At 40.6% G+C, this 16413-nt stretch overlaps 1 protein-coding gene across 2 annotated transcripts; it reads right to left on the reverse strand.

The window, feature by feature from the left end:
• Positions 1-850: 850 nt before the first annotated feature.
• letm1 (leucine zipper-EF-hand containing transmembrane protein 1) lies at positions 851-16361 on the reverse strand. Of its 2 annotated transcripts, none has more exons than XM_079573657.1 (14): positions 16016-16361; positions 12481-12538; positions 11566-12061; positions 7772-7915; positions 7174-7311; positions 6643-6846; positions 6450-6569; positions 5649-5780; positions 4883-5041; positions 4594-4674; positions 3683-3817; positions 3352-3545; positions 1967-2105; positions 851-1239 (listed from the first exon to the last, which is right to left on the reverse strand). In XM_079573657.1, exons 1-14 carry the CDS (start codon positions 16098-16100, stop codon positions 1087-1089), a joined length of 2238 nt encoding a protein of 745 aa, XP_079429783.1. In that variant the 5' UTR covers positions 16101-16361; the 3' UTR covers positions 851-1086. The 2 variants fall into 2 exon arrangements, with proteins under 2 accessions (XP_079429783.1, XP_079429782.1); XM_079573656.1 differs by having other exon boundaries at positions 1967-2123.
• Between the last annotated feature and the right edge of the window lie 52 nt (positions 16362-16413).

The raw sequence follows: 16413 nt of genomic DNA on the forward strand, positions 1-16413 counted from the left end.
TCACACTTTCTAGATAGAGCCACAGAATATGGATGATATGAAATGTTAAAGACATTTGTTAACGATGATTCATTTTAAATGTGCCTCAGTGCAACTTTGGCATTTTACAGAGAGCCCGAAAGTATCACATAGACACAGCATTAAACAAAGACAGGTAAATGTATATATTTACCTTGCACTGTAATTTGTTACTACACTGCTTCTGGAACCTCTATGTCTGCTCTATTATTGAGCAATTTTAGGCAACGGTAGCGATCGATTATTTGTGAAAGTGTGAAATACTTCTTCTCTTCTTTCACCCAGTGATTTGTTGTTTGCAGTTAGTCTTGTTTTGTTTTACATTTTATTTTTGACTGTTTTATCATTTCAGCTGTACAGTTTTAGATTTCTTACCATTAATAAAACTTTATTATAGTGCATAGCCACCATAAACTTATTATACACTCTATATATTATACAGCCAATGTCAAAATACTAAAAGTAAATTGCTCAACATGGAGCAGGAAAAAGACCATATTTACACTGCATGTCATAAGCCAGGGAACTTTGTATAATACACTGTCTAGTGTACGTAAAGCTAAGAGAACTCGCGTACAACCACCATTAGTCTCCTCCAATCCAGCTCTGTAAAAACTGTCCCCTATTAAAACAAAGAAAGTGTTTTTGGGACCAAATAAAAAAAAAAAAATCAGATGAAGGGAATGACAGAGGGTAGACATGACAATAGTTTGATGTTTTGTGCAAAATCCAGAAATGATTTGCTCATTTCTTTGAGAACAAAATGGAGGAGGCTTCACATCAAACTTAAATATTTAACTTTTTTGATAATATTTTCCCAAAACATAACAAGTCCTCTTTTCAAGTCGCTGTGTTCCCTGCCCTTCATAAATAATTGGTAAAATTACGCAAAATATCAACAACATATGATACAAGTTCATTTCAAAATAGCTAACACATACATGGCATTGTTTTGTCATTCTGTGCGCGTTAAAGGCAATAAGCCGTTAAGTTGTGAAGGAGATACCTCACTCCACGACCTGTTTAAAGTGTCTTTGCCCAGTTTTTCCGTGGTGAGGTCAAAGGTCATCAGATGTTGCGGTTCACAGCCTGCTCTTTCTCCATCTTGTCTTTGGCTTTCTCCTTCTCCACCAGTTTCTCCTCTTTCTGCAGCATCACCATGATGTCCGCCACCTGCGTCGTGGAGATGTCGATGTCCTCTTTGTCGATCAGCTCCACAACCTGGACACAACACGGGAAAATACACACTCAGAGCATGATAAAGGTTGTCAGTGATTTTACTAGATATTTTTTTTAAAAAGACGGGCACCTAATGTTAGAGTACCGTATTTTCCAGATTAAAAGTCGCTCCAGAGTATAAGTCGCAGCAGCCAGGGCAACTACCTTGGCATGGAGGCGTAACTGCACCGTTTACAAGCCTCTCCCGGCAGCACGTTGATGCTTGAGCCTGCGATTAGCTTGTTTTCTTTGTTGCAGTAACCTCCGCTTTTCGCCAGTCCCAGTTCTCGCTCACTCCAAACTTTCTTTCTGCTGCTTGATTACTGTTTTTAAAATCTTCAGTGGTACAGGAGTAGCAGACACTGGCCTAGAGCGCCCTCTAGCGGCTGTCAGTGTGAAAATAACAAGCATGTGAAATTATATATTTTGATACATAAGTATAAGTCGCACACTGAGTTTAAGTTGCACCCCCAGCCAAACTCTGAAAAACAAGTGCGACTTATAGTCCGGAAAATACGGTAGTTCAATATCTACATCCATTTATCTTTTTTTAGTTTGGTAGATAAGTTTTTTCTGAGAACTTCAACTCAAAAAGAAAAAGAAAGAAAGAAACAAGTTTTACTCACCATAAACAACATTCCACTTTAGCTACTCGTATCCCAAAGCTACCCGCCCTATTTCTGTCTAATAGAGCAAATAACAAACCTATTACCGATCTCGGTGCCCATACCTTGATGACATCGTCTATGTCGATCTTGCCGTCCTTATTGTCGTCCAGCGCCTCCGCGATTCTCTGCAGCTTGTGTTCGGGGATGTTCTGGATCTGCTTCATGATCGCGATGAGCTCATCGATGCTCACTAGGTTCTCCCTGAAGGCGTAGAACAAACTGCATACAGAAGGCGATTACAGTACAGACACACGGTAAACAGGTGGTGGAGAGAATAGAGAACAACATTAAATATAACGCGCTGCCTTCAGGTTCCCAGATCACACCAATGCAGCCACATTCAACGAATTTTCATTGACATTTTTCACTTGCGTTCAATCAATTTTACTGAAAAACTTGTGGCTGGATTAAGGGGGTGCTTTTTCGTTTTTGTCAAGGGTTGCACCTTTCCTGCATTTCACTCCATGATACTAACTCCAGCCACAAGGAGTCAGTAAAAGAATAAATGAATATAATTGCAGTAAATGTTGTAAATATAATAATGGAAGAAAAGATGAGTATAATTTACCTATAATGTACATGGAATACGGATTTACTAATGAAAGGGCTTTTGTGTGGGGAAAGTTTGATTTTGAATAATTCACACATGTCAAGCAAATGCACAAATTCAAAATCCAATAATTTCAGTTGGATACTGAGAGACTTCCTGAAAGAATTTACTAAATATCTAGAAATTTGTTAGTGCACGACATTACATTGAAATCACCCATGTGAAGTTATTCACAGCTAATAACACCACTATAGACCAAAGGATGCATCCTAAATTACATTATTATTAGTTATAATGAACTACATAACCAGTACCAAATTACCACCATGTTAAGCACTTAATGAGCTATAGTAAGTCCACAATAGAAAATGGCCAATGTGAACAGAGGGGTGCAGTGTTAATATTTAACAGGCAAATGGCGGTAGCCTCAGTCTTACCTGGTGGCATCACTATATTTAGTAAGGAACAATCTGGAAAATTGGAACAAGGTCCACATTACACTTTTGTCATTTGACTGGGAAACCTTTCAGTTTCTTGAGAAACTGCATCTCCACCACCATTTTACAAAAGAAGTAAACTCAGTATTGATGGTATAAATGAGGATTGAATGACTTAACACAAAAAGATAAATAAACGCTAAAAGGCAATAACAGATGAAGATGTTTGTGTAAAGGCAAAACATGAATGAATGAATTGTATAAAGGCAAGCACAAGGCATGCAGTGATTAGGCATAACATTATGACCACTTGTCTCTTTGATGGTCTAATACACAACTGTGTACCAACTGTTGCCACGTTCCACGGATACTATCCACTGCATAGTACTTCTGAGTCGTCATGATGTTATAACTGATCTAAGCGGAGCTGCTCACGTGTGCCTGTTTGCTGTAGTCTTACCCGACAGGGGGAATGGAGCCTGCGTCCATCTGTCCATCCAGAATGACCTTGTCCTTCTCGAGTTCGCCGATTATTTTGTCAATTCGTCCGATCATTCGGTTCACTCTCTTCGACAGACGCTGGCTGGCCTTGGACTCCTCCACTGACTTCTCCTGTCCAGATTTAGAAAGCTCCTTCTTGATCTCCTCCAGGTCCTGAGATAAAACATTGGCATTGTAACAACCTTAATGTGCATTAACATTAACAATGATCGTTAATCCAATGTTATCAGTTCATTGCTAATTATGACTTAAAGCAAAAGCACCTATTTTTTCATTACGTAAATTGTTACCTCGTTGTATTCTTGGACATCATCTTTGAGATCCTCCAGCTCTTCCTTCTCCAAAGTCAACAGTCGTTTCTGCTGCTTCAGTTTTGTACAGGCATCGCTTAACATGTCAATCTCCTCTTTAGTGATTTCTTCATCCTACAATAAGAACAGTGTACGATTTTAAACATGTACTTTGCTCCCAAACTCATCACACATCACAAAACAAACAGGAAAATATGCTGAGCTTCAAAACCTGTAATATCAGAGGGAAAGGCAGACTCAAAAGACCCACGAGGTAAGAATATGTCCATATAAAATCGAGGCTGAACAGTATCCGCAAATAATCCAGAGTTTGTTTAAGCAATTTCACAACTAGAGCGTGGTAATGTACAAAGCAGACTCATTATGAAGCCAGAACATACTGTCTCTCCATAAATCTCACTTTATTCTTGGGTGCCTGCCTGTTTTTCATCCAATATGAGAACACCCAAACTTGTATTTCAAGCATTTTATGATCCGCTTGGATCTGGTCTGCATCAACTGTCACTTCATTGAACCAATAAAACTAGTAATTTAGGAGATCCTCTGTGGATCTCTCAGCTAAAGTCTTGTCAAGAAAGCAGACTTAACAAAAAGCCTGGATTAGATGCAGGAGCTGTTCGGGCTATTTGCTATGAGCTTTCTTGGATAAGGGGCAGATATTGGGGGGGAAAAAAATCACAGTGATGTTGGGGTTCAGGGCTGATTTTACAAAAGCTAACCTGGAATCGAAGGTGAAACGTATGCCACTGTTCGTACTGTGGTGACATTAGGAAGAGAAGTTAGAATGGTTACGGTTTACTGTGAGGTTACACATTGTCAGCCTCCTCTCATAATTGACTCAGTGGGGAAAATGACTTGACCATTGCAAGATTCATGTAAAAATATGTTACCTTCAGTCCTTCTAGAACAGGAGCCGTGTCTCTCAGTGTCTCAGAAACTTCAGCTTTAATGGATTCAAGCTTGAGTTCATCCTGCCATCGAACAAAGAAAACATATGATTTACCCACTGAAGACATACTTCCATGTTCTCTTCATATCCTCTTCCTTTCCTTACTGGCACAAGTTCAATCACTTGGTTAAAATAGTTGGAAATGTCATTATAGCACAATAGAGAGTCAATAATGGACAAATCCCATTGTTCCCCCTTTCTTATATTCCCCATAATGTGACAGTTGTTACCCGCGCTGCTTTCTCTGCTGCGTCGGCGAGTCTCTCCTCTGCCCGCTCTTTGTTGTCCTGTCGAATAGCTGCTTCTTCTTTCAACGTGGTCTCCAATTTGGTTTTATTGTCCACTTTAGAAAGCTCCATCTCTGCAGCCATTAACTGGGCCTCCTTTGTCTGCAAAACACAGCCCCAAAGGTAGGATTATAAAAAGGAGATTAATATTTGCCATTCTAGTGCTCTGCCTATTTATAATGCTGTCTAAACTGGTCCTCTACCAGGCTACATAAAGCTGCCTTAAGCAATGACTTTTTGAGTTTTTTTCATCCACGGATCTATTATAATAAATGGGTGAGGGGGTGCGAGGTGCAGCGCCGGTCTTCTTCTACAATCTGCTAGTGTGGCGAACAAGGCGGCGCATCTAGAGGAGCTTATTGGTAATGCATCGGTGCCGGACCGGCAAAACGGGATCGCTTAGAGTAGCTTTAATGGAACAATCCTCACCTTTAGCCTTGCTTTAGTCCTAGTTTTGGTCCTGGTTACTTTAGATGGTTATAATATATTCGGGATTGAGAGCAAATGCGACATTTCATTAACCTCATGTCCAAAAGTGCGCTTGTTCCAATCAGCAGCAAAAATCTTCCTCACAGATTGGTAAAGCCGTGCAAAATTGATCTTGCTGTTAATGGCTCAGCTTAGCTTTTTAGAAATGGCCACACATTTTCTTAGCTGGTATTTGGTGAGATCGTTATAAGAGTCATCGCTCATAGACTTAAGCACGCACCACAGTCTCTGGTAGAGTCTGTAGAGTCGTCTTGAGTTGGTCGGCGGGGGACAGTGTGTCCGGGAGGAACATGGCTCGAGACAGCAGCAACAGAGAGGTGGGAATCTGCTGGTTCAAGTGCAGCTCCAGCCACTGTAAAAGATAAACAGCCCAACATAAGCCTCACATAAACAAAAATCTGAACAACAATATTAATGCTATAGTGTTTCGATATTGCACTACTGTATTTTGCGGACTATAAGTCACACTTTTTTCATAGTTTGGCTGAGGTGCCACTTATACTCATGTGCGACTTCTATATCAAAATATATAATTTCACACACGTTTGTTATATATTTGCCACTAGAGAGCGCTCTAGGCTTGTGGACCAGCATCTGCTACCCTTGAAGATTTAAAACACGGTAATCGAGCAGCAGAAAAAAAGTTTGAAGCGAGTGAGAAACCAAAAAATCTAATCACGGGCTAAAAAAACAGCCAGAGGAACGAGTTCGCAAATGAGAGCTTGAAAAACGTGCTGCCGGGAGAGGCTTGTAACGGTGCAGTTACCCCTCCGTGCTTAGGTAGTTGCCAAGGCTGGAGCGACTTATAAACCAGAGCGACTTATATATGTTTTTTTTTCTTCTTCATTATGTATTTTTTGGCTGGTGCAACTTACACTTCGGAGCGACTTACAGTCCGAAAAGTACGGTATATCGATTTCTTGTTCGCATAAAGGGTTTTCAGTTGTACCGAAACATGTGGTAGAACTGTTAATAAGGCTAATGTTGAACTTTGAAACACACACAGGTCCTGTCATTTTACCTGGCTAAGCTGCTCTCTCAGTCGGTCCTCTGTGACTCCCAGAGACCTCATGCCGCGAACACGACACGCTGCTTGGACCTCGTTCACGCTCAAACTCGCCACGCCTTCTTCTGCAATCAGCTGAGAAGAGAAATCTCTTTTAGCACACCCAATATATCCTGTAACAGACATTTGAGCTAGAAAAAAAGAGTACCTTATCATCAGCGCGTATGGCCCTAAGTTTCATGATGAGCTGAAACCGCAGGAAGTTGTTGGTGCCGATGGACTGCAGCTCGAGCAGGCGACAGAGAGCCACGAGCTGAGGCCGCGTCAAGTTGTCAAGAGTCAGCTCATCCTCAAAGAGTTTGGAGAAACGGATGATCTGCTCGTTACTGGGACGCTCACCGGAGTCACGGATCTGAAGGGATTAAACACAGAAATTAATCATAATTTCTCTTTATAATCAGTCTGTTCTGAACCCACACATTATGGGAACATGTACATAAATACTAAAGAGGAAATGGTAATTATTTAGTGTAATGCTTGAAAAGATTTGACTTTTTTCTAAGGCATGACTGTACACAGGAAGAAGAGAGAAACACGTTTGTGGAGAATTATAATGTCTCAAGGTCAGTATGCCACATTGACCTCTATTTGACCTAGTTTGAACCGACATCTTAACCTGCAGTTCATCATCTTAACCACTAGATGGCCCCAGAGCTCCACGGTGACTCCGCTCACTGACCTTCTGGAAAAACGTGGAGAACTCCTCGGTCACGTTTCCCTGTGATACTTTGTTCCTCAGCGCTATTTCCTCTATGGTGTCCTGTAAGAACTTGGCCATCTCCAGTTTCACCCGGAGCTCCTTCTTCAGCCTCTCCTCCTGTAAATAAGCCACACATGTTTGAAAGGTTCGCTGAGGCCGTAAATAACTTTTCCATGGTCATCTACAGTGAAGCGGTGGCATTAATGTATAATTGGGTTTACAGGCAAACATCAACAGGTCATAGATCCCTTATTACAAAGAGCTACAGTCTAACAGGATTAACCTTTACTCTAATGAGACTGACAGATAACCTTGGACCTACTGAAGAACATATTACCACCACGTACAAAGATAGGAGATCTATGCTGCTTAAAATACTGTTTAATCACAAAAACGCTGGACAGTACACGTGAAACAATTGCTATATTCTATTAGCTGTTTCACAAAAATGGCTTATCAATGTCATGTAGTTTTAATAGGTTGACAAGTTCATTGTAAATCAGCACAGTTGTCATTAACCGATGAGCTGATAAAGTCACATGAGTAAAGTTGGGTGCCATGTGCTTCTGTGCAGTACCTTCTTGGACTGTGTCTCAAAGGTGGACGGGAGCATGTTGGGGAAGAGCTTGAGAGCGACAGGAAGCAGGAACTCCATAAACGGAACGATGATGAAAACCAGGAAGGGGAGCAGCCTGAATACGTCTGCACATGTTCTGAGAAACTGTCGAGAGAGAAGCAGAAACACTCTTATTATTATATAGACCCACCTTACCGGGAAGACAAGTCTCAGGTGCAGCTCAATATTGCAAAAGTGAAAACTACACCTAATGCAAACCCACACAAACCACTTACATAAACAAGTGTCACCAACAAGACCAAATCACTCAGTGGTTAAAGCGGAACTGAAATAGACCTTTATTAGACCAAGTCAAGTCTAACTAAGTGTAAAACATGTATAACACCAAACTTACATGCATTACTAAAGCATAAGCTAAATAGATGTTAATCATAAAGTACATTTGTAGATGACTGAGAACACCATGAATAAGCCCAAGCAACACCAGCACCAGATTTATATTATTATATGAATAAATGCTGCTATTTTCCCTCGCTTTAGTGCTTTGACACGTCTCCCAGGGGGCAGTAGTGAGCAATAAACCCGTTGCAGAGAATGGACCTCATCTTCCTTTGTGCCTTTGTACAATGACTGCGTAATCGCTCTAATAACAGTTCCCCGAGTCAGCATTTCAGCCCTGCTACTGCCTCATACAGACACAGAAAACTCTTACGCTCCAAACTACAGAACTGACTTGAAAATACAAATGTCCCACCATGGACTGCCGATCATTGCCCCAAAAGTGAGGGTCCAGAGAGGGGTAAGGGATTTAGACCAACACAAGTGAAAAGACCATTGTCTACTGGCCCATTGAGATGTATATCACCCACCTGCCCCACATCAAAGTTCGGAGGTGGTGTTGTCCAAAAGTATTGTAATGTGAAGGAGATTAAGGAGGCAAACTGTGCAGGCAAGAGTCACTTGGGCGGTGGATGGGTTTGGGACAGGGCTCAGGGGGAGTCAGGCGCATGTGAAAAGGTGGAGAAAAAGTGTCCCACAGCACGGGGAAGAAAGTGTGTTCGAAGCATTGGCCAGCAGCTTGTGGGTGCTAAAGCTTTATTTACTGCTTATTGTTAGGCATATACTTCAATTGTTATTACATTCTGTGTGGCGTTTTCCTTGATAAGAGCAGGTAGATTGATATGTTTTCAAGTTCCATAAATTTCAACAACTAGATTCAGAGAGCTCCAAATTATTGGTGTTGCAATAGAAGGTGACACAAAATCCATTATTATGTTAGAAGATAGAGGTTGTATATGTTATTTCTCAAACCCTTTCTTGTTTAAATGAAATGGAACCATGTGTGGAAATGGTATCATATTGTGCAGTAGTTCTTGGATGTAAATTGTTCCTAGGATACAAGTCTGGGACTATATTAGCAATAACCTAATCTTATCTGAAGTTACACCTACCAACATTTGAAACCAGGGTGACATTACATAAAAATCAGCTCTAGGTGATGCTTGGCTGTATGAGACCTTACATGTTCAAGTCATTCTAGCTCCAGGGCTCAGACAGACACATTTATATAACAGGTGCCATAAATGTCTGCACTTAATTTGACAGGTTTTCTAAGTGAAGTTGCATCACACCACGAAGAACGTGTGCGATCCCATTGTCCCATGTGCCAGACCGTGTCAAGCTACAACAGCGCACTGTGAAGAGGCCTCACCTGCTGAGTGAGTTGTATAAGACCTGTATGTCACTGTGTCATCAACACAAAGCAGTGCAGGAAGAGCAATGCTAGATTTCAACACTTAAGTCATTTGCAGGATTTACAATTAAATATTTCAAATGCTTAAATCAATCATCTTTGTTGTCAATTCCACTACATGTAAATGCAGAAAATTTAGTTTCTCTCAATCCACTGATAAACGAAAGTAGTCCACAGAGTAATATCAACATAATAGGGGCAGCAGTGTTACAAACTAAAGTAACATGAGAGTTACCAAGCTTTCTGTTCTGTGGCGCTGCAACTGAAGTATCTTTGTCATGAGGGCAGGAGTCTCCAACTTTAGGCCTTCAATTCAGAAAGAAAAAGACTGTATAGCCTCACCTTAATAGTTTACAATATTATGTTTTTAAACTGTTCAGAACTATAATTAAACTTTAAAATGTAGAAAGCCTAATGGGGAGTGACTTGGAAAGTGTAGACCGCTACTGGTTAGAGATCCCTGGACAAAAGGTTAATCAATAATCCACTGAGGGAGGAAGATATCTCTAACAGATTTGCATGTTTTTTCTCATATTGTGCAGCAGCTAGTGAACAGTAGAACTTTTCCATCACTGACACTGAGCTGGAATGACTGACAGATAAAGGGGAATTTGAAATGCTTTGCTCTGGTAACAATATTGCCATAAGAGTAAAAGAGTCCAGCCAATCTACATTAGCACCTTTATCCTTCTCGTTTCCTGGACTTAGGATCGGTTAATCATGTCCACAGTCCATCCCAGGTGAGGACAGTACTGGCCCTGTCCCAAACCAGGATCCGTGTTTGGACTTTGACACCGGCTGAACCTGGAGCACCTATCCCAGCGTGGCACCTGGTCTCAGATTACAGTAGCAGACATAGGGATCCTGTCCAAGCCAACGGTATCAACGCGAGCCACAAAAAGGTGGGACTGATGCTGAGGCAGGTCTAAAGCACTGATATCATAATCAAACAAGGCGACAGTGTCAGTATAAAATATATTACATCAACTCTTTCCCAGAATTATGCCTGAAACTTCTGCTTCATAGATGTTTTCTTAAATATTACCTCTAAATACTTGTATAGAGGTTAACAAAGGGGCTTTTGATGGGCCTCCGGTTGTATAATATTACATAAGGTCACCTGCTTTAAGACCAGCCACATTATTTACTACAATTAGACCTTTGTATCAAGAAGTTTGCTTCAAGTATTACACGTGGCTTTGAACGAGTGCAGCAAGATAAGACAGTGTTCACAACCTGTGTGTTTAGCAGTCGCTTTATTAGCCTTTCAAGAGGACTATGGCTGATAGAGAAGAGGTTTCTGGCAAGATTTGAAATATAAAATGTGATTTGCAACTAGTTTCTTCGACTGGGTGTGAATGTAAACTCCTAAACCAATACAAGGATTGCATGCATTTCAGAACATGCTAGACTACAAAGCTAACTGGATTTAAGCATACGAACTCCTGGAGAAAGGATACTAAATGGATGCATTCTTAGCCATTTGTCCACCATTCAAATTATTTGCTGAAATCTGCGAAAGGACCTGCTCAAGTCGACATGTTAAAGTCCCGGGTTAAGGAGTTTATTGGGACGACCTAGAGAGTAAACAGTCAGCGTGGATCCAGTTCCTTTAATTAATCTCATTAGCTCTGACAGACTAAGGATTAAATACTCAGAAGACGTCTGGTCGGTCACACAGTGCTGTCCCGGGATCTCCGAGGCAACTGGGCACATTCAAGGACTTTACATCGACAATGCAATATAAAAATCAAAAGTAAAAGAATATATGGTAAATGATGACGACGTGGCTTCTTGCAAATATCCTCACACAGACAAATTCCCATCCACACCCTACAACCGACTTCCTGTTTCAGCAAAACATGGTGAAATAGTGTGAAACTCTTTATGCAAGTATTTTGTAAATTCAAAAGGCACAAAAAATTCAATATAAAAGATTATTTGGGGAAGAAATCAAATACTAGATGTGCGTTTGTTCCTGTATATAATAGAACCCGGTCACATCAACATTAATCAAGGTGTATTTAAATCAACCACTCACCTGTCGCCTCTCTCTGCGGGACAGGGGGTGTCCGTTGAGCACCCTCCACAGCATCCGTCCCGCGATGGTGGTGTCTATCCACAGCAGCTTGAATCCATGATAATAATGTTTCACCTCGTCGACGACCCACTGTCTCATTGTCCGTCTGACGGGTTCTGCATCGAGCGTGGGGCTATACACAGGACCCCCTTCCTCCAACTTCTTCTTCTCTTTTAAAGTTCGAAGGGACTTTTCCACTTTTGAGTCGTCCCACCTCCGGCAGGACGTGTGGACCCACCGGACTCCGTAGATGTCCCGTGTTCGTGCTATCGTCCAGGGCGGGGAGGTGAGCGAGGGCTGTGGGTATGAAGGTACAAGCGCGCCGTAAATCTGCGGCTGCTGCTGTTGTTGTTGGGAGTCCGGGCTGGGACAGGGGACCACAGAGGAGTCAGAGGAGAGCAGGGATGGACCAAATGCAGACACTTGGGAGAGGACGCTGAATCTGTGTCCATCCAACCTGAGGAGGACATGGGTAAAAAATGTGAGCAAGACATTTACAGTTAGGCCTGTCACAAATTTGAAGTTCGATATATTGAGGCAGGAAAGTATCGCGATAAAACGATGTTATTGACTCTATCAATACAAGATACTGTCAACTCTCAGGAATATAAATGACAGTATGACATGAAATATAATGTAACTCAATTTGCTCCAAATGTTTTATAAAGAAAAAATAGGGGAGAAATGCTAATTAATGTATAGACAATAAAAATCAAGTCCAAAAATATATCGTCTGTTATTTATTGAAAGATAAGTCGATATAGTTATTATTGTGACAGCCCTATTTACATTATTATTTACACTTTAAGATATCTCAATCCCTGTTCAAGACTAAACGCAATACAGAGAAAACACTAAAGAGGCATCACAACTTACCTTTGGCAGGAGAGTCTGATTGCTGCGCAGTTCACACAAGTGCCATCTTGTAGCTTACCTGAAAGAAAGAAAAAAAAAGTATGAGCAATTTTCATGAAAGGCAACAATGCATAAACTGTAATAATAATCTGGATTAAGTTAATGCGGTTTGATTCTCATGAGATCTGCCCAAAATGTTGTGTCACTTCGAAATAGTCAATAAACTGTATTTTCTTAATTCAAGTGGATTAATCCAATAGCAATCCAAGTGGGCCAACAATATTTATTCATAGAGAGGGGTGCAAGAACATACTCATTTATTGATTTACCTGCCTAATTGTGAACATTTTGTAGCACATTAAAGTTGCAGAAAGGTGTAGCTGCATTGCTGCAAAGAGGGCTTGTACTGTGACTTTAAATGGGAGACCCACATATTTGTCCTTCTCTTTTGAGTCTTGAGCTCCAGCGCGTTTGGAGAGAGGCCCATTGAGAGGGACAGTGGTTTAGTTATAACATCACACTCTCGCTCTATAAAGCAGGAGGGGTCTAAACACTTTCAACCAATGGGAGGGCAGCACATGCCCTGACCGCACCCCCCCCCCCCCCCCAGTATGCCTCACGTGGAGGACTGGAGCGGGCCCAGAATCCAGAGAGGTTCATCAGAGGTTACTGGAACTGCTGAGTGAACAGGGACCGTACACGACGGGCGGAAAACACCAGAAATACTGTACTTTTACAACATGCTGTTTACTGTAGTATTCAGGACACCCCTGTACTGTTGTTATATTTGTTAAAAGGAGACATTTTCTAGATACATACAGTATAGCAGTAGTCCAGAGAACTCAAGGGGTATGATGGTGTGATACGTTTCTTGCAGCTTAGTTGGTTCCAGCAAAAACAATACCAGAATTTTAATCTTTAACATGCTTTGGTTGTGAAGTTGCAGTTCTATTTCTGCAGATTGGACACTACTTATTTAGATAATTGTACATACTATCATATAACTGTAGTGCAATATCAAAGGAAGAAGATGATGTAGCTGAATTAAATTTAATCTTCCAGTAGGTTTTCATCTCACTGAACAGTCTCCAAAACTGTACTGTGCAAGTTAATAATTCAATTGTATTAGTTTCAGCTTTTCCCATCATGTAACCCTGACAACAGCATACAAAACATTACAGTAACTATCAACATTACAGATACACGATGGTGCAATTGCAAAGCCAGGATAAAGAAAGTACATGCATCACCTGATAGTTTTGTGTCATGTACCAAACAAAAAACAGGTTGGATCTTTTTGGTGAAGCACTGTAAAAAGACTCCCTCTTATCATATTGTGTGTACGTGCTGCAGCCATAATAACCTTGACCTCATACAGAAAGTTCAAGACCAGTTTCCTCCTCTGCGGCTCACTTGTGCTGAGGTGACGGGGCTTGCAGCTGTCTGCCTGTAAAGTGCTAAGATCAATGACAAGCTCGTGCAAACTCCTCTGTTTAGTACCAACACACAAAACACACTGGACGGGCCTCATTGCACTGCTCAGTAAACAGGTCAACATAAACACAAAGTTGTTGAAATTGACACATTTAAGGAGTAGAAAATATAACTTAACAATAAAGGAGTTAACTTGAAGGATTCAGAGTCATGATTTCCAATATAGGACATGTTACTTTGTTATCCTGCCTTGACACCTGCCATCTGTGGCCATAAGATGCGTCTGAAATGTCTCATGGCTGATAACATGTATCTCAAACCAAGCCAATAACCCTTGCAATTTTATCATAACTTCTACAGGAGCGATCTGCACTCTACAGGTAAAGAAACACAAGCAACAGTAAATCAAAGGAGATTCACTCATGTAGGACAAATGACAAGCTGCTGCTCAATCCAGAGGGCAGTGAGAACATAAATACATTAACTACAATAGAAACATGAAAAGTCAGGGGTTATCCAGGCTGATAGATAACAGCATTTATGCAGCGTGGACAGGAGTTAATGTTTAACTTCAAAATCAGGCAGGGCCTCGCTGATCCTTCCAGGACAACGGTCTCCAATTTTACAGTAAGTAATTTTCAGGTAATTTCAGTAATTCTTCAAGTAAATAAACAAACAAACAAACAATCAATCTAATGACATTTGCAGGTTTTATGTATCATGAATCTGAATTTGTATCACTTTGTAATACCCATTTATTCTTATTGTATAGTGTACAATTGTATAATTGTATGGTACTATTCTTAGTATGAATAGTGATGTCCTTGTCTGGGGTGAAGTTATAACAGACTGACCTTTCCTGGACTACGCCAGCAATTTGTCTGATAATCTGGGCCTAACGCCAAGAGAATCACGGCCTGAGTGGTTCAAATGCAGACGGGCAAACCTACAGCATCTATTTATACAAACTACTCTATTCCAGGCAGATAGAATTATTAATTACAACTACTTACAAGCCCAAATTCCTACAACAAATGTGATTTCATTACAGCTATCATGCATAATGCATTTTTCTCTTTTAAATATATATTTATAATGCTTGTCTATAAACAAAGGTGGCCACATGTCAAGCATTTACAGACTTGTATCTTTTAAAAGACCCCAGTTTAAAAACAGCTGAAAATACAACTAATAAACCTAAGTTGCTGACACTTAAACACAAAACAAAGACAAAGAGATTTATTTTCAAACAAAAAAGTAGGGCTCAGACTCAAACCAGATGAGTGAATAACAACCTATTAAATTGCTATTGACACGTAATCATGTAATAATGTGCTATTTACTAGGATTTACTAAGACTTTTTGAATCTGTGTAAAGATACTGATATTTTTTAGTGCCATCTTTCCATCTCCCTAAAACACCTTGTTTATCCTGGAACAAACCACACCAGAAATTGAAACCAACTTGCTTCACAACACCAGCTCCTTGTCTATGTTTATTGTAAGCTTTAGAAATCCCCTTTACTCTTCCAAATCTCGAATAAACAGAAAATGATGAGTCATTGTGGTGTGGTAGTGATACAAAATTTAAAACAATTAAAAACTTGAAATTGAGTTACAACAAGACAATGTAATTGTATCTGTCATAGATTACCAACAGCACTATGTTTTATTGAATGAAACATTTACTAGGAAATCCTGTACCATGTGTCTTTTAGTAATAAACAGTTAATCAGATAGAAAGTCACTACCGCAAAGGAAGGTGGCGCTGGTTTGCCCAGAAAAAAAAAAAAGCCTTCCTTAAAACATCTAAACACTTTTTGATGATGTTTTGCTGCAATGCTTCAATCTATGTAGTCTCGCGATATTTCCTGTCTCAAAGTAATATGATGAAACTAAACACATTTCAAATCACGTTTTATAACAGTTTTAAAACGAGCACCATAATTTACTGCCAATCTATTGTCCAACATCCAGGAACCCCCCCTTGGGAGACAACAAGTGCCTCAAGTAGAGCTGATAAACCTACCCCCCCCAACCAGAGCCTCTATGGAAAAACCCCGGCCCAAAACATGCTCACATGTAGCAACAGACAGACAGGCAGCGCTGAGGTAAATCTTACCTTTTCGATTTCTAAATTCATTTTTCAGCGATCTGGACGTTTTCATCAAAGGAGCCCTGGTTCTCGTGAACAAGATTAACGCCATGATGCGTTTTGTATCAGTAAAGCTGCCACCGTTTTGTTTTCTTTGCAGTGATCTCAACAAGAAGCGAGACGATTGTGAAGCAGAAACTCCATAAAAGACGATCAGAGCCGACAGTGACGAAAAATAAATCTCGAGGCGATTGTATTATAGTCCTTGTATGGTTTTAGCCGGTCACCGAGCACGTATGAGTCCAAGCTGTGGAAATGTTTGCTCCATGCCAGACTGACTGCCCTTCCCTTTTTACTGCGATGACAGTTAACTGAGCTCACGTCGACGTCACGGTGTAGTTAAGCTGACGTCAAGAGCAGGATGG

This window comes from Gobius niger (assembly GCF_951799975.1).
Source record: "Gobius niger genome assembly, chromosome: 16".
Taxonomy (NCBI): domain Eukaryota; kingdom Metazoa; phylum Chordata; class Actinopteri; order Gobiiformes; family Gobiidae; genus Gobius; species Gobius niger.